The 21,369-nt window shown below is 52.0% G+C and overlaps 1 protein-coding gene across 5 annotated transcripts in view; it reads right to left on the reverse strand.

Annotated features, from left to right (window-relative positions):
- Nucleotides 1-1,130: 1,130 nt before the first annotated feature.
- LOC145360086 (endothelin-converting enzyme 1-like) overlaps nt 1,131-21,369 on the reverse strand; it is a 363,484-nt gene continuing 343,245 nt past the window's right edge. For 4 of the 5 annotated variants that reach the window (XM_080215036.1, XM_080215038.1, XM_080215037.1 and 1 more), the window contains 4 exons: nt 13,745-13,812; nt 5,904-6,094; nt 3,644-3,739; nt 1,131-1,969 (listed from right to left, as the gene is read on the reverse strand). In XM_080215036.1, the coding sequence (XP_080071162.1) occupies nt 1,793-1,969; nt 3,644-3,739; nt 5,904-6,094; nt 13,745-13,812 (532 nt within the window). In that variant the 3' untranslated portion in view covers nt 1,131-1,792. The remainder of the gene's footprint in view (nt 1,970-3,643; nt 3,740-5,903; nt 6,095-13,744; nt 13,813-21,369) is intronic. The other variant, XM_080215034.1, reaches the window with a different exon arrangement.

Genomic DNA, 21,369 nt, shown 5'->3' on the forward strand with positions numbered 1-21,369 from the left:
AGCCACATTTTGGCAGAAACAGGATTGAATAAAACCAAGAAAACAATCTGTCTCCAGGATCTCCTCACTCCCCTTCCCCCTAGCCCAGGGTGAAATGGTAAACTGGTACAGACTCAGGTTCTGAACTGCTGTTGATGTGTGGGTGAGGAGTGTATCAGGGTGGGGGGGGTGTGTCAGGGTGGGGGGGGTGTCAGGGGTGGGTGTGTCAGGGTGGAGGTGTGTGGGTGGGGAGTGTGTGGGTGGGCAGTGCGTGGGTGGGGGTGTGTCAGGGTGGGGGGGTGTGGGTGGGGGTGGGGGGTGTGTGTGGGTGGGGGGTGTGTCAGGGTGGGGGTGTGTGTGTGTGGGTGGGGGGGGTGTCAGGGTGGGGGTGTGTGTGCGTGGGTGGGGGGTGTGTCAGGGTGGGGGTGTGTCAGGGTGGGGGGGTTTGTCAGGGTGGGGGTGTGTGTGTGGGTGGTGGGTGTGTGTGGGTGGGGGATGTGTCAGGGTGGGGGGTGCGTCAGGGTGGGGGTGTGTGTGTGTGGGTGGGGAGGTGTCAAGGTGGGGGGGTGTGTGTGTGGGTGGGGGGGGTGTCAGGGTGGGGGTGTGGGTGGGTGGGGGTGTGTCAGGGTGGGGGTGTGTGTGTGTGTGGGTGGGGGGGTGTGTGGGTGTGGGTGTGTCAGGGTGGGGGTGTGTGTGTGTGGGGGGGTGTGTCAGGGTGGGTGTGTGTGTGTGGGTGGGGGGGTGTGTGGGTGGGGGGTGTGTCAGGGTGGGGGTGTGTGTGTGGGTGGGGGGTGTGTGGGTGGGGGGGTGTGTCAGGGTGGGGGTGTGTCAGGGTGGGTGTGTGTGTGTGTGGGTGGGGGGGTGTGTGGGTGGGTGTGGGGGGGGGTGTGGGTGGGTGTGGGGGGGGGTGTGGGTGGGTGTGGGGGGGGGTGTGGGTGTGTCAGGGTGGGGGTGTGTCAGGGTGGGGGTGTGTCAGGGTGGGGGTGTGTGTGGGTGGGGGGGGGTGTGTGGGTGGGGGGGGGTGTGTGGGTGGGGGGGGGTGTGTGGGTGGGGGGGGGTGTGTGGGTGGGGGAGGGGGGTGTGTGTGTGTGGGTGGGGGGGTGTGTGGGTGGGGGAGGGGGGATAAGTCAGCTGATGGATTCATTAATTCAGGTTATGAAGGGGCAGGTTAATGTCTGCCTTCACCAGAATCCCTCCGTCAGCGGAAAGGGGTAAAGGAGAAACCCCCCAAAGTCGGGTGAGGGGGGGGGGACATTGAGAATGAGGCAGAAGCGAAACGCGGCCCTGGTGCAGGGAAATCGTTGTGGTTCCTCCCTCTGATAAATAATATTTCAGTGTACACAGACCGAGGCGGATACATCTCACACAGCTACACACTACAGCCAACACTTAAAAACCTACATTGGGAATTCCCTCAGGACTTGGCAAGAGATCAGACCCTCCGAAGGAATCCCCTAGACCCATTCCTTAAAGACTTTAAATATTCGATTCACTAAATAAAAAGTTATTAAGGTGTAAAATATTCTGCGTTCTTCTTTTTTGGTGATGTTGTCCTTCTGCATTACAACAATGGCATTAAGCATCACCTGTATTTTTGGTTGCTCGCTCTTTCGCACAGATTCCAGTGGCATCCACAGATTGGGAAAGCGAATGAAAGATTCACGCTGTGCAATCCACAGCTTTCTCAATAGCATCAATCCCCCTTTGTCACAAGGCAGAGAGACGTCCCATTGAGTGAGAGCTCCGGGCCTCACCCTTCAAAGGAGTCCCTGCTTAGCCGGTCCCAGGACGTCGCTGACTGGCTCTCTGGAAATCACCACACCTCGCACTTTCTCACAGGGTTCATTGTGCTCCCGGAAGGACAGTTGAAATGCTTGGCGAATTCCACAGAGTTGGCCACGGTTCCGATCACCCTGTACATCGAGGGGCTATGGGGGTCGGTGACGAGTCCCTCGTGGATACTTTCGGGGGTCCGGACCGAGCACCAGACCTGGGTGGGGGGCGGGGTGCAGAAACATCACATTCCCTCTGTTAGAATATTTCCACACTACACACTGGCATTTTAGCATTTGAAGGCGACCTGAACTTGTGACAGGCACTATGTAAATTCACTGTGAAAGGCGCTATATAAATAAACTATGAAAGGCGCTGTATAAATTTATTGTGAAAGGCGCTATATAAATGCACTGTGAAAGGCCCTATATAAATTCACTGTGAAAAGTGCTATATAAATTCATTGTGAAAGGCGCTATATAAATTCACCGTGAAAGGTGCTATATAAATTCACTGTGAAAAGTGCTATATAAATTCATTGTGAAAGGTGCTATATAAATTCATTGTGAAAGGCACTATATAAATTCACCGTGAAAGGTGGTATATAAATTCATTGTGAAAAGTGCTATATAAATTCACTGTGGAAGGTTCTATATAAATGCACTGTGAAAGGTGCTATATAAATGCACTATGAAAGGCATTATATAAATTCACTGTGAAAGGCGCTAAATAAATTCAGGTTCAACACTAACTTTTGAAGTAAAATGGAATCTCTATTTTCAGCATTGTAATGCAGGCAGTGCTGCCAGGCCATCATTTATTGCCCATCCCAAACTACGCCTGAGGAGCTGGTGAAGAGCTTCCTTCTTGAACTGCTGCAGTCCTCGTGGTTTAGGTGCACCCACAGCGCTGTTAGGGAAGGGGGTCCAGGGAATTAGAGCCGGTGACTGTGAAGGGACGGCGCTATATTTCCAAGTCAGGGTGTTGTGTGGCGTGGAGGGGAACCTCCAGATGGTGGTGTTTCACTGTGTCTGTTGCCCTGGTCTTTCTCGATGGTAACAGTCAATGGGTATAGAAGATTAAAGAGCCTTGGCTTTAAGGCTAAAGAGCCTTGGTAAGTTTGTGCTGTAGATGGTGCTCATTGCTGTCACAGTGTCAGTGATAGAGGGAGTGAGTGTCTGTGGAAGGGGAAACAATCAAGCTTTGTCCCGGATGGTGTCAAACGTTTTTAGTGTTGCTGGAGCTGCACTCACCCAGGCAAGTGGAGAGAATTCCATCGTGTTCCCGACTTGTGCCTTGCAGATCATCTATGTGGCTGTTCCGTTAAGTTTCCGATCGATGGTAACCCCCAGAATGTTGACAATGGGGGTTTCGGCTCTCGAATGTGAAGGGGTGTTTGGCAGATTCTCTCTTGTTGGAGATGTGCGGTCTGGCACTTGTGTGGCAGCATTTGGATCGTTCCTTTTATTCGTTCAAGGGATGTGAGGTGTGTGTGCGTCTGGCATCGCTGTGGGACTGGTGGGCCAGGGGTTGGGGGGGGGTTCTCAGTGCAGGAGCGGGGCTGGTTAATGAGGCCTGGGGGGGAGGGCTGCGGGGTGGGGGGAATGACCTTGTGGGGGTGGGGAGGAGGTCGAAATTGTCTGTGCTTAACACCAGCTAACTCTGCTGGGCCCCTGACCGCGGTGGACCCTGTCCTCCCACCGGAAAAACTGTCCACGCGGTCAGAGAAAATACAGACAGCAAATAAACACAAAGGGATTTCCTTTCCTGAATCCTGAACGTCACAACAAACGCGTGATCGCACAGACACTGCACAACATCAAATCAGTCAGCCCCAAGCCCCGGTGGGAAATCCAGGCCGAGTGTCGCGGTTCAGCGTGGTGCACCTCACCTGAGCAAATCCGAGGAAAAAGAGTTGCCGGTTGGTGAGGCCCACAGTGGGGAGAAGCATCTCTTCACCGTTCTTCTTCACCCAGCTCTCATAGGCCTGGAAAGCAGAGGTTTCAACTGAACCGGGGCACTGACGTTCAACGCGAGACTCCGTGAAACAATCCGTTAACTCCAGACTGCAGCCAAAGGCCACCCCGAACGAGTTACCGGGAATCGTTAATCAACAACCAACCCACACCGGCCCTCAGGGTCACTCCACACAATCCTATCGATCCATGGGGTTGCACGGGGAAGTTGGGGGGGGAGGTGGTGGGTTGTACGGAGGGGGGAGGGGTTGCATTGTGGGGAGGGGGGGTTGCGCAGGGGAGGGCTGCACGTGGGGGGGTGGATTGCACGGGGGGGGTAGATGGGAGCTAGATGGGGGATAGATGGGAGTAAATGGAGGGGGGGAAAGATGGGGATAGATGGGGGGGGTTGATGGGGGAGGTAAATGGGGGGTAAATAAGGGGGTAAATGGGGGGCAGATGGGGTGTAAATGGGGGGTAGATGGGGGGGATAGATGGGGGGGGGGTAGATGGGGGGCTGGATTGGGGTTGGAGGATGGGAAGAGTTGGGACACAATTCTCCAATAATACCAGGCACCAGTGAGTTGCTGTTTCCTGCCTCCCGCCGCCACCCACCACCACCCCCGCCGCCCCCCCCCCCCGCCCCCCCCGTCACACCCCCAGCCCCCGTTTCTGCTTTAGTGTCTTTATTTACTCAGGAACTCTCAAATTCATCCATTCACTCGCGGAACGCAAATCGTTGAGTGAAAGCCCGGAAAGCTGAGTGAGACCCTAACCCTAAATCTGTAAATGTCTAACGGGCAGCTTCCATTCCTGATAACAGGTCAGGCAAAAGCCTGGAACCCTGGCTCCCGCTGCGCTGATTCCCGACTCCAGCTCCATCCAGCCCTGGGCCACTTCCCGGGACACTGGACGGGATGTGCGGCAGGTGCGGGATGTCCCACCGGGAGGTGGAACTGAGCGGATCCAACTCGCTAAGGGCCACAGAAGGTCAACTCAAAATGACTGACTGTTCGGTTCCTACAGGCGGTGGAGGATAGTTCAGGAGGTTAACAGGCGGCACAGTGGTTAGTCTCCCCTCAATCTGGTTTCCAATGAGGAGTGCCATAAGCGCAGACAAGGGTCATGGGTGGAAGAGGGGACTCACAATGTTGAAATGGGCGGTGCGGGCTCGTTGGGCCAAAGGGCCTATTTCCTGTGCTGTGTTGTTCTTTGTTCTTTGCAGCACCAGCAACGCGGGTTCGATTCCCGGCTCGGGTCACTGTCTGTGTGAAGTCTGCACATTCTCCCCGTGTCTGCGTGGGTTTCCTCCGGGTGCTCCGGTTTCCTCCCACAGTCCAAAGGTGTGTGGGTTAGGTGGATTGGTCATGCCACATTGCCCCTTAGTGTCAGGGGGACTGGCTAGGGTAAATGCACAGAGTTATGGGATTGGGGCCTGGATGGGATTGTGGTCGGTGCAGACTCGATGGGCTGAATGGCCTCCTTCTGCCCTGTAGGCATTCTAGGATTCTCTGATTTCCCTGTCTTGTTGCCGTCCACTCCAGCTTGCTGTTCATCTCCAAAGAAGCTTCTGATTGGATTCGCATCAAGATTTCACCCTGGCCTTGGGTGACACTGTGGAATCTGCGGAGTCTGCACATTCTCCCCATGTCTGCATGGGTTACCTTCGGGTGCTGCAGATTCCCCCCACACTCCAAGGGTGTGCAGGTTAGATGGATTGGCCGTGCTAAATTGTCCCTTGGTGTCCCAAGATATATAAATCAGAGGGATTAGCCTTGGTGAAAGGAAATTACTTGGGTAAGATACTCTGTCAGAGGGCAGGTGCAGACCCGATGGGCCAAATGGCCTCTTTTGCACTGTAGGGGCTCTGTGATTGGCCCTCCAGCTTCAAAAGCCCCGCCTACTGTCATTAATTGGATGGCGAGTCGGGCTGTTAGCCAATGATTAGCCGTTCCAGGGAAAGACACAGGGACTGACTGCTTCCCCTTACAGACAGGGTACAGAGACACTCAGGGGAAGTCCAGCCCCAGGGCTGGATAATCTAAAATCTGTACGAGATAGCATCGATCATGGCCAGGCGCGTGCGGACATGGGGAGAACGTGCCAGCCCCACGCCCGAGGGTGGAATTATACCCGGGTCCCTGGCGCTGTGAGGCGGCAGTGCCAGGCACTCGAGCGCGCAGACAGGGTACTTACGTGGTACGCTGCTTTCAGACCTCCATTGTCAGCGATGTTTTCACCCAGTGTTTGTTTGCCGTTCACCTGTTCGTTGTTGATGCTGAAGTTATTGTACTGCTCGATCATGCACTCAGTCTGACGCTTGAAGGCCTCAACTGAGGAGTTCTTCCACCAGGATCGGAGGTTACCGTCTTTGTCGTACTCCCTCCCTGTCACGTAAATATATACAGGAATCATCGAATCATAGATCCCTACAGTGCAGAAAGAGGCCCTTCGGCCCATCGAGTCTGCGCCGAACACAATCCCACCCAGGCCCTACCCCCATATCCCTACACATTATACCCACTAATCCCTCTAACCTACACATCCCAGGACACTTAAGGGGCAATTCCTTAGCATGGCCAATCAACCTAACCCGCACATCTTTGGGCTGTGGGAGGAAACCGGAGCACCCGGAGGAAACCCACGCAGACACGAGGAGAATGTGCAAACCCCACACACAGACAGTGACCCGAGCCGGGAATCGAACCCAGGACCCTGGAGCTGTGAAGCAGCAGTGCTAACCCACCGTGCTGCCCAGGGAGAGTTAGCTCAATGCCAAGCAGCACTTGGGAGCGGCTGCAATTAATAACGAGAGGCGCCAGTGTCAGCACCGATTACAAATTCTGATCGCTTCTCCTCGTCTAACCTGTTGGAGCGGGCAGGAGACTCAGGAACTGGAGGAGAACGATTTGGAACAAGAGCCAGGGGCGGGCAGTGGAAAATTTAATTCTGAAACACGGGGCGTTACGATCTGGAGTGCGCTGCCTGGAAGGACTCTGGAAGATCCAGGAGCTGCTTTCAAAAGGGAATTGGGCAGATATTTGTTGGTTAAAAAAAAACATGGTATAGCCGGAGACGAGTGGGGAAATGGGGCTTATCACACAACGCTGCCTAGGAGACAGCAAGATGGCCCCACTCTGTGCTGTCCGATGATTCAAGAAAATATGCACGATCGCCTTCCCTAATGAAGTCCAGTTTGATTTTACTTCTGTCCAATTTTTATTAATACCGAGGGTCGGCCGGAACGCGATAGAGGACAAAGCAATGATTGGAGCAAGGATCCAAACACAACAGGCTGAGAGGCTGGACTGGAATTGGCCAATGCAGTGCCATAGGCTGTAGGAGAGCAGCAAAGATATCCTGTGCCCCGTTACCGTACATCAGCGGGACGGTCCAAGGGTCCCGGAATTTAAAAGCCTGTGTGGTTTCCAGATGGGCTTCCACTAGCTTCTGGAAGTATCTAAGCTGAGAGGGCAATGAATCTTCCCCCAGCGTTTCAGAGCCTGTTCTTGTATCTTAGCTCACTGGGCAGGAATGACCTCCATACGAAAGGGCTCAGTGTTAGGGGTTTACAGTGTTTATCGATGGCCTTTAATTCGCGTTGCGCAGTGGCCTGCTTGTCAAAACAATGCTAATGACCGTATCAATTCATCGGCACTGGATTCTCCTGGGATCAAGGGAAAGTGAGAGTGAGAGAGAAGGAAACAAGTCTTGCATTTATATAGCACCTTTCACACGCGCAGGTTGTCTCAAAGTGAATTCTACCCAGTGAAATGCAGATACTGTTGCAATGTAGGAATTGCACAGCAAGATCCCATAAACCATAAGACTGGAAGAAATAGGAACAGGAGTAGGCCATTCGGCCCCTCAAGCCTACTCCACCTGTCAATAGGAACATGGCTGATCCAACATTCCTCACGTCCATTTTCCTGCTCTTTCCCTGTAACTCTTGATTGCCTTACCGATCAAAAATCCCACAACGGTCACAAGGATTGCTGCCGCACAGATCCAAGGACCTGGGTTCGATTCCCGGCCTTGGGCCACTGTCTGTGCGGAGTCTGCATGTTCTCCCCGTGTCTGCGTGGGTTTCCTCCGGATGCTCTGGCTTCCTCCCACAGTTCAAAGATGTGTGCGTTAGCAATGCTAAATTGACCCTAGCATCAGGGGGATTAGTAGGGTAAATGTGTGGGGTGACAGGGCTTTGGTAGGATTGTGGTTGGTGCAGACTCGATGGGCCAAATGGCCTCCTTCTGCACTGTAGTGAATCTAGATATACACAAGGATTTTGCCCTCACTGCTGTCTGTGACAAGGAGTTCCAAAGACTCACAACACTCTGGGGGTAAGAAAATCCTCCTCATCTCAGCGTTAAGTTAGTGCCCTTTTACTCTGAGACTCTGCCCTCTGGTCCCAGACTCTCCCATGAAGGGAAACATTCTCTCAGTGTTTTCCCCTGTCAAGTCCCTTAACAATCTGGTATGTTTCAATGAGGTTGGTGAGATCTAAGTTTTCCGTCACATTTATATCCACCTCCACCTCACTTCCCAAAGTTCGATTCCCGGCTCGGGTCACTGTCTGTGTGGAGTTTGCACATTCTCCTCGTGTCTGCGTGGGTTTCCTCCGGGTGCTCCGGTTTCCTCCCACAGTCCAAAGATGTGCGGGTTAGGTTGATTGGCCATGCTAAGAAATTGCCCCTTAGTGTCCTGAGATGTGTAGGTTAGAGGGATTAATGGGTATAATATTCAGGGATATGGGGGTAGGGCCTGGGTGGGATTGTGGTTGGTGCAGACTCGATGGGCTGAAGGGCCTCTTTCAGCACTGTAGGGTTCTATGGTTCTATTATCTCACAGGGTTAGCCTCCGAGGGGCCTTTTCCCATCTTCCTGATCTCTTCTGATCTCTTTTGGGGTGGGGGACATCCCTGTGAGTACCAGCCCATTGTCAAAATCTCCCGGAATGACCAAAAAATCTGACTGCTCCAGGCAGAAGTGGGGAATTCGTTTGGGGGGTGTGCAGAAAAAGGGTATCTTGTTCTCCAGCGTGGAGATAATAATCTCACGTGATGATGTCATGAAGATGTGTTTTGTGCCAAGTAAAGATTTTAAAGAAAGATGGATTGAACTTTTAAAACAGAAGGACTGTTCAGAGAAAAGTGACATGAATTCTCAGTCAAGGTGCCTGCCTCCTTTGCATAACCATACATTCCAACACCATTGAAATGGAGATCACATTTCGGCAAAGACCCAAAGACTCAGACGAATGAGAATAAAGCATGTTTCTTATTTCATTAGCTCAACATTCAGATATTCAACTGGGTGGAGACAAACCATTAAACCTAAACACCTGAACAAAGGGATCCAGTCTAAGAGGAGGATTTCCCTGGATCTGGGAATACATGATCATCTCCGAATTGTACCACTGTTTGGATCATATATCTGGTTTCGAGTGAACTGCACACTTTTGGAACCATGTCCTCCTCATCACAACTTTCTTGACGCACTGGCCAAAATTCTACCACTGTCCCGATTCCGAGGTTCCCAGAGTGGAAAACCCCTTTGACCTCGGGCGGGATCTTACGATCTTGTCTGAGTGAGGCCATTGATTGGTTGCTGTTTTAATTTGGGAGCTAATCAGAATTGAAAGGATGTGGATCAGAAATAAGGAAAGTAGTTGGGGAACTAGCAGTGTAAACTTTTAACTGATGTTTCGAAAATTCTACACGAAGAAGCTATCAATTAAATAAAGGTGAATTGGCCTGGGATTCCTCAACATTGCTCTTACACAATTTCCACGTCTCTTTTTCCACTACTTTCCTTAGGCACTAAGATTTCTAATCATCCCAGTGAGATATTAACCAAAGGAAACATGTCCAAATATTGTTGGTCCAGAGTGATATAAATTCTGTTTTGTTTCGATCGTCTGTCATGTTTTGCACAATCTTTTGGCTTCCTTCCCACGGGAAGAGCCTGTTTATGGGTTTAGGTTTGGTTTAAAAGTGGGAAGTTGAGTGGCTGGTCTCACATATGGTCAGGATCCGGAGAGAATGTCGGAGCCAGGGCTCTAGAGACAACGAAAGACAACTTGATGTTCCGGCAACTATTTATCCATTGCTAAATTTGCCAAACTGTTTACTCCAACCCATCAACCTGGATCGGGGACCCTCCCAGTTTTCGGTGGACGGATTCAGTTCCCGGCGATTGGGAGAGCAGCCGGGTTTTATGGAGGATCTGAGCTGGGAGCTGGCCTTTAAAAACAAAGCTGGCAGCAAGAAGCCCAGTGAAGGGCGGAGATGGAAATAAAGAGGAGGTGCCAAGCGAGCAGGAGACCGGAACGTGGAGAAGTTTGTGGGGTTCAGTTCGACAAGACAGTGAGGTCGTGAAGGCCATGTCCCAGATACCAACCTCACCATTCCTGGGTACGTCCTAGCCACTGGTAAGAAGTCTGACAACACCAGGTTTAAGTCCAACTGATTTAATTGATAGTAAACTCACAAGCTTTCGGGGTTAGTCCCTTCGTCAGGTGAATGGAGGGTTCTGGCCTCAGACAGAGCATATAACAGCACAGACAGTTTAGAGATTACTGATTAGAATGTGAATCTTTACACCTAACCTGCTGTTCAAGTCTTAAAGTGGCCAACAATATGAGTGGAAGGAGCATTAAGCACAGGTTAAAGAGATGTGTATTGTCTCCAGACAGTACAGTAAGTGAGATTTTGCAAACTCAGGCAAGTCATGGGGGTTACAGACAGTACGACATGAACCCAAGATCCCTGTTGAGACTGTCCTGATGCGCGCGGAACTTGACTATCAGTCTCTGCTCAGCGACTCTGCGCTGTCCAATGCTGGCATCTCCACAACTAGCCCACTGGCATACGGTCTTGGGGGGAGGAGGTGCTGCCTGGGAGTTCTCAACATTGACTCCCAGTCCCATGAAGTCTTGTGGTACCAAGTCAAATCTGGGCAAGGAAACCTCCTGTTGCTCATTACTCAATGCCCCTCTCCCTCTCATTCTCCTCCATGCTGCAGGCTCATTGGAAGAAACACTGAGGGTGGCAAGGGAACAGAATGTACTCTGGGTGGGGGGGTACCTCAGGCTGACACTCCAGTGCTGACAGAGTGCTACACTTTCAGAACAGACGGGAAACCAACTCCCCATCAACCCTCCCAGATGGACAATGAAAGATCCCATAACATTATTTCAAAAAGCAAGGGATTGATCCCGGTGTCCTGCCCGATACTTCTCCCTCACTGACATCATGAGACCGTATTAATTGGTCATGATTATATTGTCCATGGGATCCCGTTCACCAATTTCCTACATTTTATAACAGTGACTAGACCTCAGAAGTATTTCCATGTCTGTAAAATATTCTGGCACATTGTGAGGTGGTGAAAGGTATCGTGTAAATACAAATTCTCTCTCTGTCACATATTAAAACTGCCACAGAGAGAGCCCAACAAAGGTTGACTAGACTTGCTCTGGGGATGCCAGGACTGTCCTCTGAAGAGAGACTGGGGAAAGCAGACCTTGGGGATTCAGATCCCCAAGATGACACACGACAGCGCAGAGTCGCTGAGCAGAGACTGATAGCCAAGTTCCGCACACGAGGACGGCCTCAACCAGGACCTTGGGTTCATGTCACACTATCTGTAACCCCCATGACTTGCCTGAACTTGCAAAATCTCACTAACTGTCCTGCCTGGAGACAATACACATCTCTCTAACCTGTGCTTAACCCTCTCTCCACTCACGTTGTCTGTACCTTAAAGACATGATTACCTGTAAAGACTCGCATTCCAACCATTATTTTGTAAATTGAGTTTGTATCTTTATATGCCCTGTTTGTGAACACAACTCCCACTCACCTGATGAAGGGGCAGTGCTCCGAAAGCTAGTGGCTTGTACCACCAAATAAACCTGTTGAACTTTAACCTGGTGTTGTGAGACTTCTTACTGGGGATTCAGAACCAGGGGGCACAATTTTGAAATCGTACTGAACCGAGGTGAAATTCTTTTACTTAGGGAGATTGTGAATCTTTGGAATTCTTGACCCAGAGGGTGTGGAAGGTCAGTCACTGAGTATGTTTGAAGCAGAGTTTTAGCAGATTTCTAAATACCAATGACTTAAAGGGATACAGGGATAACGTGGGGGAAGAATGGGCACTTAAATGGATGATGGTAGTGAATGGCAGATCAGGCTCGATGGGCTGAATGGCCTACTCCTGCTCCCTCTGTTCCTATTCTGAGCTGGGACCACCACCTTGTGTCTGCGATTATTTAACTGAATCTATTTGAGCTTGGGTAAAGTTTCAGCCTCTCCAGTGGTCAATGTGAGCTTAGACTTTGCCTACGGGTCAGCGAATCAGGCATGGGGACAACAAGAGTTGTCCCATGCCCAAAGAGGGGCGGCACGGTGGCACAGTGGTTAGCACCGCTACTGCACAGCTCCAGGGACCTGGGTTCGATTCCCGGCTTGGGTCACTGTCTGTGTGGAGTTTGCACATTCTCCTCATGTCTGCGTGGGTTTCCTCCGGGTGCTCCGGTTTCCTCCCACAGTCCAAAGATGTGCGGGTTAGGTTGATTGGCCACGCTTAAATTGCCCCTTAGTGTCCAGGGATGTGTAGGTTAGAGGAATTAATGGGTAAAATATATGGAGGGATATGGGGTAGGGCCTGGGTGGGTATAGAGACAATGGGCTGAATGGCCTCTTTCTGAACTGTAGGGTTTCTATCATTTCTATGAAGAGTGAACCTGTCAGGCTCACCAAACAATGATCAGCATCACCAGCTAAGAGAAAGCAGTTGTTAAACAATTATCAATAACTTTTCTCCCCGCAGTTTCCCTCTGACTTGCTACAATCATTGCTCCACAGATGTCTACCAGGTCCTGGCACACAATACAAGCATCTTCCTGTCCTCAGCCAACATGCAGGCACATGCTTTCACCAGCAGGGGTCACTGGATTGTCAGCAGTGCTCTAGCCGGGATCAGGTACAAAGGCAAACTCGCTATCGTCCCAGGTGACCGCAGGCCGTGACTGGTGGTGATTTAACCTGAGGGAATCACCACTCCTCAGGAGAGAGGCAAGGTTGGGAAGGAGGGGCCTTCACGGGTAACCTCAGCCGGGATGGGAATTGAACCCACGCTGTCGGCATCGCTCTGCATCACAAACCACCTCTCCAGCCAACTGAGCTAAACCGGTCCCCTTAGCCAAGGGCTAATCCTGTGACCTTCCTGTTTACTGTGGGGGCACAATGTTACACTGAGATACACATTAATTGGACTTGGAATTTAATAGAAGTGGTGTAGTGGGAAAACCCAAAGCTTAGTTCGTCCCAAACAAAGATTGGAGAAAAGGAACAAGTGGCCATTCAGCCCCTCAAGTCTGTTCCATCATACAATTCAATAATTTCAGATTTGTATTTGAACTTCATTTAACAGCCTTGGTTTCTTAACCATCATCCTTAACACCAAAAAACCATTGGGGGCTGGGGGTCTCCAGATTTGCATCATTCTTTGTATGACTAGATACTTCCTAACGCCATCCCATAAATAGCCTTACTCCAATTGGATGATTGCACCCTTGACTAGACTTGCCCACCATCGCTCTCTACCAAACTCTTCAATCCGCACATCTTTGGACTGTGGGAGGAAACCGGAGCATCCGGAGGAAACCCACGCAGAGAACGTGCAAACTCCATGCAGACAGTGACCCGAGCCAGGAATCGAACCCAGGACCCTGGAGCCGTGAAGCAGCAGTGCTAACCGCTGTGCTACCGTGCCGCCCCAATCCAATCTTTAAATCCAGCAGGTCAAGTCTTGAGGGAATACACGTACCCTCTGTGTTGTGCCTTCACTGATTAACTCCTGTTAGCTGCTGAATCGAGGCAGTTTGAGGAAAGCCCGCTCTCCCGAGATTTCCAATGTAAATGATCATTACAGACAACACTGCACGAGACAGGGATTGGTCTCCATCCCCTCACAAAACTGGGAGCGATCCCAAAGTGAACATCAAACACAAGTTCAAACTGCCATACGTACCTTGATCATCAAACGCGTGCGTCAGCTCATGGCCCATAACCACTCCAATTCCTCCAAAATTTAAAGCCCTGTTAACAGAGAAACAACTCTTGTTAGATTCTGCACTCAGCGCCTGGTGTCACTGACTGAAACATCCCACAGGCTGGCTGGAAAGTGTTCATATCTTTTACACTCATAAAACAGCAAGGCCGATCGCGGGATGGGGAGCACCATCCAATGAACGGGGCAGCAAAGAGGATGGGACCATTCAACAAGCTTTGGTTTTAAAAGCCTGTGCATCCTGAAGGAGTGGGATGTACGGGAAGGGATAGGGGCTAGATTCTGCAGCTTGGAGGTGGTGGGAATAGAATTAATTGGAGCAAAACTGGAACTATTTCCAGGTATCCAATAGCATACATGGATTAGCGGGAAGAGAGAAGTCCATCACTTGGATTTATTTCCATACGATTCACACACAACTGGATCACAGCGTATCCGACAACTTTTTCTATTCATTCATGGGACATGGGTGTCACTGGCTGGCCAGCATTTATTGCCCATCCCTGCTGACCTGAGGGATATCGAGAGTCAACCACATTGCTGTGTCACTGGAGTCACATGTAGGCCAGGCCAGGTAAGGATGGCAGATTTCCTTCCCTAAAGTAAACCAGGATGGGTTTTTCCAACAACGGTTTCATGATCAGCAGATTTTTAATTCTAGATAATTTAAATTGAATTCAAATTCCACCATCTGCCGTGGCGGGACTCGAACCCGGGAACATTAGCTGAGTTTCTGGTTGAATGGTCTAGTGACAATACCACTAGGCCATTGCCGAGGTCCAAGGTCTGAGATGCAAATGTTTCAGTGCAAATGGATTATGTATGTGTGTGTGTGTGTGTGTGTGTGTGTGTGTGGGGTGGGGTGGGGGTGGGTGGATGGGGAGGGGGAAGGTGGTAAACATTTCCCTTAAGACCAATTCTCCTCAAAGACGAGAAGGGGGAAACAGAGAGAGGGATTCTTATTAAACTCCTTGCACTAAAAGCAACATTTACTGGGGACTGGGGACATTTACCTTCCTATTTGCTTGTGCACGTGTGCTAACTTTTATATCCCTCGTACACCGCTGAACATCAACAGTAAAAACCTCCATGTCTTTCTAAAAAAAATTTACTTTTCTTACCACCAAAGTGATTAAAGTCACACTTCCCCACATTATAGCTATGTAAACCCTTGGTTAGGTTGTATTTGGAGGACTGTGTGCAGCTCTGGTTATCAAAAAGATGTGGAAGCTTTGAAGAGAGTGCAAGAAGTTTTGTCCCGTACTGTAGGGATTCTATGATATGCAGAAGGCAGCGTGTTCCAGGCACCCACAACTCTTTCTGTGAAAAGCTTCCCTCACACATCTCCTTAATCCTTCCCCCTCTCACCTCAAACCTGCGTCCCTTTGTAATTGATACTTCCACCCTGTCTTTGCCTCTCGTAATTTTGTCAGCCTCTATCAGGTCTCCCCTCAGCCTCCGTCTTTCAAGTGAGAACAATCTTAGTTTATTCAACCTCTCCTCATAGCCAACACCCTCCAGACCCGGCAACATCCTGGTGAACCTGCTTCAAAACTTCCACATCTTTCAGAGAGTATGGTGACCAGGCCGTGGGAGGAAACCGGAGCTCCCGGAGGAAACCCACACAGACACGGGGAGAATGTGCAGACTCCGCACAGACAGTGACCCAAGCCGGGAATTGAACCCTGGTCCCAGGCACTGTGAGGCAGCAGTGCTAACCTCTGTGCCGCCGTGCTGCCCTAATCTTGCCCCTCACACCTTAAACCTGTGCCCCCTCATAATCGACTCTTCCACCCTGGGAAAAAGCTTCTGACAATCCACAGTAATCGAAGAGTAGCCTTAATTGATGGTTTGCTGATCGAGTCTTGTGGTCTGGAACTGGGAACTGGGATTCGATTGGGTAGCTAATCATTGACCAGCGCAAGCATTAAGGGACAAATGGCCTCCCTCAGTGTGGTAAAATTTTGATGATTTGGTGATCGTTCAGAGGGGAGCAGGGGCCCCCTCACTGCCCCTCCCTCATTTCATCCACAACAAAGTATTGTGAGGACGGGGTCTTTGTAACTGGACCTGCTACAGCCTTGGAGCACTGCTCCTGCTCCCAGAGGCTAATATTCTGCACGCATTTTCTCCAGGCCCCTGGGGACAGCTCTGTCCTGGGACACCTTCCCCGTAAGAAGTCTCACAATACCAGGTTTAAGTCCAACCAGTTTATTTGGGAAACACTGTTTCCGAAAGCTTGTGGGATTACTCTCAAATAAACCTGTTGGACTTAAACCTGGTGTTGTGAGACTTCTTACTGTGTTTACCCCAGTCCAACGCCGGCATCCCCACATCACACCTTCCCCGGCCAGGGAGGGAGACGTTAATAGAGGCTTCAGTTATGTCTGGGGAGGAATCTGCCATTTAGATTCCAATCCCGCGCACTTGCTTCCTCGCTGGGACTCGCGTTCGAATCCCGCTCAGCATTTGGAAACAGGAGTTCTTGCGGCCAACTGCTCCTGTCTCCGATGACTTTGATTTAATTAGTGTCACATAAAGGCTCCGCATTTACAGCGAGTCTGGGAATAAGTGTGTCGAGGGCCACCGAGCCCCCGTCTGCATTCCCACATCATCCCTTTAGTGTTGCAGTTCCCGCTATGATGGGTGCTCTCGCTGTACAGCCTGGCTCGAATCTCCCCACTTTCTGTCAACACATTCATTCAGTTTGACTTCTTCACTCATACGATCATTTATCACGAGACCCTCGCGGAGAGCTGTTTCTCTGTTAGTTGGAGATTTGTATGTTTGTTAACCGCCCCTTTAATCATCATTCAGTGGCGAGTGGGGTGGGGGTGGGTGGGTGGGGGTGGGGGGTGGGGGGGGGTGGGGGTGGGTGGGTGGGGTGGGGGGAGGGGGATTTAGGGCGGCACGGTAGCACAGTGGGTTAGCACTGCTGCTTCACAGCTCCAGGGTCCTGGGCTCGATTCCCGGCTCGGGTCACTGTCTGTGTGGAGTTTGCACATTCTCCTCGTGTCTGCGTGGGTTTCCTCCGGGTGCTCCGGTTTCCTCCCACAGTCCAAAGATGTGCGGGTTAGGTTGATTGGCCATGCTAAGAAATTGCCCCTTAGTGTCCAGGGATGCGTAGGTTAGAGGGATTAGTGGGTATAATATGTAGGGATATGGGGGTAGGGCCTGGGTGGGATTGTGGTCCGCGCAGACTCGATGGGCTGAAGGGCCTCTTTCTGCACTGTAGGGTTCTATGATTCGATGATTTTAAGAAGAAATGAGAAATAGCTCTTGGGGCTAAAGGGATCGAGGGATATGGGGGGAAGGGGGGATCGAGGGATATGGGGGGAAGGGGGGATCGAGGGATATGGGGGGAAGGGGGGATCGAGGGATATGGGGGGAAGGGGGGATCGAGGGATATGGGGGGGAAGGGGGATCGAGGGATATGGGGGAAGGGGGGGATCGAGGGATATGGAGGGAAGGGGGATCGAGGGATATGGGGGAAGGGGGGGATCGAGGGATATGGAGGGAAGGGGGGGATTGAGGGATGTGGGGGGAATGGGGGTTTCGAGGGATATGGAGGGAAGGGGGGATCGAGGGATATGGAGGGAAGGGGGGTTTCAAGGGATATGGAGGGAAGGGGGGATCGAGGGATATGGGGGGAAGGGGGGATCGAGGGATATGGGGGGAAGGGGGGACCGAGGGATATGGAGGGAAGGGGGGTTTCGAGGGATATGGGGGGAAGGGGGGTTTTGAGGGATATGGGGGGGAAGGGGGGTTTCAAGGGATATGGAGGGAAGGGGGGTTTCGAGGGATATGGGGGAAGGGGGGATCGAGGGATATGGAGGGAAGGGGGGTTTCGAGGGATATGGGGGGAAGGGGGGTTTCGAGGGATATGGGGGGAAGGGGGGGATCGAGGGATATGGGGGGAAGGGGGGGATCGAGGGATATGGAGGGAAGGGGGGATTGAGGGATATGGAGGGAAGGGGGCATTGAGGGATATGGGGGGAAGGGGGGGATCGAGGGATACGGGGGGAAGGGGGGGATCGAGGGATACGGGGGGAAGGGGGGGATCGAGGGATATGGGGGGAAGGGGGGGATCGAGGGATATGGGGGGAAGGGGGGGATCGAGGGATATGGGGGGAAGGGGGATCGAGGGATATGGGGGAAGGGGGGGATCGAGGGATATGGAGGGAAGGGGGGGATTGAGGGATGTGGGGGGAATGGGGGTTTCGAGGGATATGGAGGGAAGGGGGGATCGAGGGATATGGAGGGAAGGGGGGTTTCGAGGGATATGGAGGGAAGGGGGGATCGAGGGATATGGGGGGAAGGGGGGATCGAGGGATATGGGGGGAAGGGGGGACCGAGGGATATGGGGGGAAGGGGGGTTTCGAGGGATATGGGGGGAAGGGGGGTTTCGAGTGATATGGAGGGAAGGGGGTTTCGAGGGATATGGGGGGAAGGGGGGTTTTGAGGGATATGGGGGGGAAGGGGGGTTTCGAGGGATATGGAGGGAAGGGGGGTTTCGAGGGATATGGGGGAAGGGGGGATCGAGGGATATGGAGGGAAGGGGGGTTTCGAGGGATATGGGGGGAAGGGGGGTTTCGAGGGATATGGGGGGAAGGGGGGATCGAGGGATATGGAGGGAAGGGGGGATTGAGGGATATGGGGGGAATGGGGGTTTCGAGGGATATGGGGGGAAGGGGGCATTGAGGGATATGGGGGGAAGGGGGGATCGAGGGATATGGGGGGAAGGGGGGATCGAGGGATATGGAGGGAAGGGGGGGATTGAGGGATATGGGGGGAATGGGGGTTTCGAGGGATATGGGGGGAAGGGGGGTTTCGAGGGATATGGAGGGAAGGGGGGATCGAGGGATATGGAGGGAAGGGGGGTTTCGAGGGATATGGAGGGAAGGGGGATCGAGGGATATGGGGGGAAGGGGGGATTGAGGGATATGGGGGGAAGGGGGGTTTCGAGGGATATGGAGGGAAGGGGGGTTTCGAGGGATATGGGGGAGGGGGGGATCGAGGGATATGGAGGGAAGGGGGGATCGAGGGATACGGAGGGAAGGGGGGTTTCGAGGGATATGGGGGGAAGGGGGGGATCGAGGGATATGGGGGGAAGGGGGGGATCGAGGGATATGGAGGGAAGGGGGGGATTGAGGGATATGGAGGGAAGGGGGCATTGAGGGATATGGGGGGAAGGGGGGGATCGAGGGATATGGGGGGAAGGGGGGGATCGAGGGATATGGGGGGAAGGGGGGATCAAGGGATATGGGGGGAAGGGGGGATCGAGGGATATGGAGGGAAGGGGAGATTGAGGGATATGGAGTGGAAGGGGGATTGAGGGATATGGGGGGAAGGGGGGGCTCAGGATATTGAATTTGATGATCAGCCATGATCAAAATGATGGTGGAGCAGACTCGAAGGGCCAAATGGCCAACTCCTGCTTCTAGTTTCCGTGTTTACAGGCTCAATGTCACACCCTCTGGCTTTATTCTGTACGACATGAATCCCAAAATCCTATTTTCTTTTTATTGCGTGGTTGACCAATGTTTTTCTTTGTTCATGGCTGGGATGTGGGTATCGCTGGCTGGGCCAGAGTCTAATGCCCGTCTTTAATTGCCCTCGGTGAACGGCCTTCCTGCAACTCACATCCTCCTCCTGTGGCCTCCAGACCGATACAGGAAGCGGCCATTCAGCCCAGGCTGGGGCTTATGCTGTACATCAGCAGGACCCTCTCTTTCTCCTCCCCTCATTCAGCCTCTCCCTATAACGTCCCAACACTCTCCCATCCACCACCCCAGGTGGTAACGAGGTTCACATCCCCTCCCCGCTCGGGGGGTAAGGGCGTTTCCGGTTGGAATTATGATCGTATCCCTGGTCACAGCTACAAAGGGAAACACCAGTGCACGGAACCAATGATGACTCCTTTATACAGATCTCTCTCGGGTCACTCCTCTCTCCCCTTTCTTTTAACTAAGAGATCAATCCTATTCTGCCGATAGTTACAAGCTCTCACTAAATGTGCGCAGGGTTATGGGGGGCTGGAGCGGAGTAAGATGCTCCTTTGGAGAGTCAGAGCAATGGGCCAGTTGGCCGCTCCCGCAGTGTAGAGATTCTATGGGTAAATCACGGCCCATTTAATCTTTAATTCCCATATTTATTTGCTTTCCCAGCACTGAGCACTCATCAATATTAAAATTCAATTTCCAGCCTGTGTAAATCCCTCTGCGCCAATGTTCAAGTGTAGCTGTTGCAGGCGGCTCTTACAGCGCACAGAGCCTGCAGTCTGTTTTGCACAGTTGGGCTCAGGGGGGGTATTTATCAGGGCCAGCGCGCTACATTCTGGGTTGCCTTCAGTGGGAACGTTTCGCTGCACCCAGTCGGCCAGTCCCAGGCTGTTTGGGTGTACAAACACAGCTGCCCAGGCCCCCCAGTTAATAAAACCACGATCGGAGCCGTGGGGAAGCAACGTTCGAGTGCGGTTCCTGAGCGATCCGGTCACCGTAGCTGTGCTATAACCTCAAGAACAAACCGTGCTGGGAAGAGGATATGGGCAGACCACACACTCCCACCTTCACTGCCCCACTCATCATCCTGTTTATGGAAATACAGGATCTTGGGAAAGATCATTCTCCCCAACACACTGCCCTCTCCCTCCCTCATACTTAACAGAATTTTGACTCAGTCTCCACCTGAACTCCTCAATCTCTGTTGTCCGGAATGTTTTGTCGATATCATATTAATCACACTGTTATGGCTTAATGCCAGTTACATTGGGTATTTGTATACTAATAACTGGGGATGGCTGGGACACTGGGGTAAACACAGTAAGAAGTCTCACAACACCAGGTTAAAGTCCAACAGGTTTATTTGGTAGCAAATGCCACTAGCTTTTGGAGTGCTTGCTGCCTCTTTGTCAGGTGAGTGCACTCAGAGGAAACCCACACAGACACGGGGAGAACGTACAAACTCCACACAGACAGTGACCCAAGCTGGGAATCGAACCCAGGTCGCTGGAGCAGTGAGGCAGCAGTGCTAACCACCATGTCACCGTGCTGCCCCATCAATGCTACACCACCCGGGGAGAGGTGTAGCGTTGAACAAAGAACAACACAGCACTGGAAACAGGCCCTTCGGCCCAACGAGCCCGCGCCGCCATTTTAACATTGTGAGTCCCCTCACGGGTCACCCCTCATGGGTGAGTCTACACCCATGACCCTTGTCTATGCTTATGGCACTCCACATTGGAAACCAGATTGAAGGGAGACTAATTTAGGGACAATTTGTTACACCAATCAGCCTAAGAGCACATCTTTGGGGTGTGGGAGGAAACTGGAGCACCCGGAGAAAACCCACGCAAGCACGGGGAGAATGTGCAAACTCCCACAGACACCGACCCAAATCCATGTATCTGCACAGCAAACAGTGATAGTCACTGAGCTGTCGTGTTGCCCGTCAGCTTAAGCGTGGCTCATTATTATTCCCATTATCCTTTGTCAGGAATAAACCAGCCCTAATTTCTTATTTATTCCCGATTTACCAATGCTACACCACAGGGGGACAGGTATAGCATTGACTTATTATTATTCCCA

Source organism: Carcharhinus amblyrhynchos, chromosome 30, assembly GCF_965287045.1.
Source record: "Carcharhinus amblyrhynchos chromosome 30, sCarAmb.v2.hapA, whole genome shotgun sequence".
Lineage (NCBI taxonomy): Eukaryota > Metazoa > Chordata > Chondrichthyes > Carcharhiniformes > Carcharhinidae > Carcharhinus > Carcharhinus amblyrhynchos.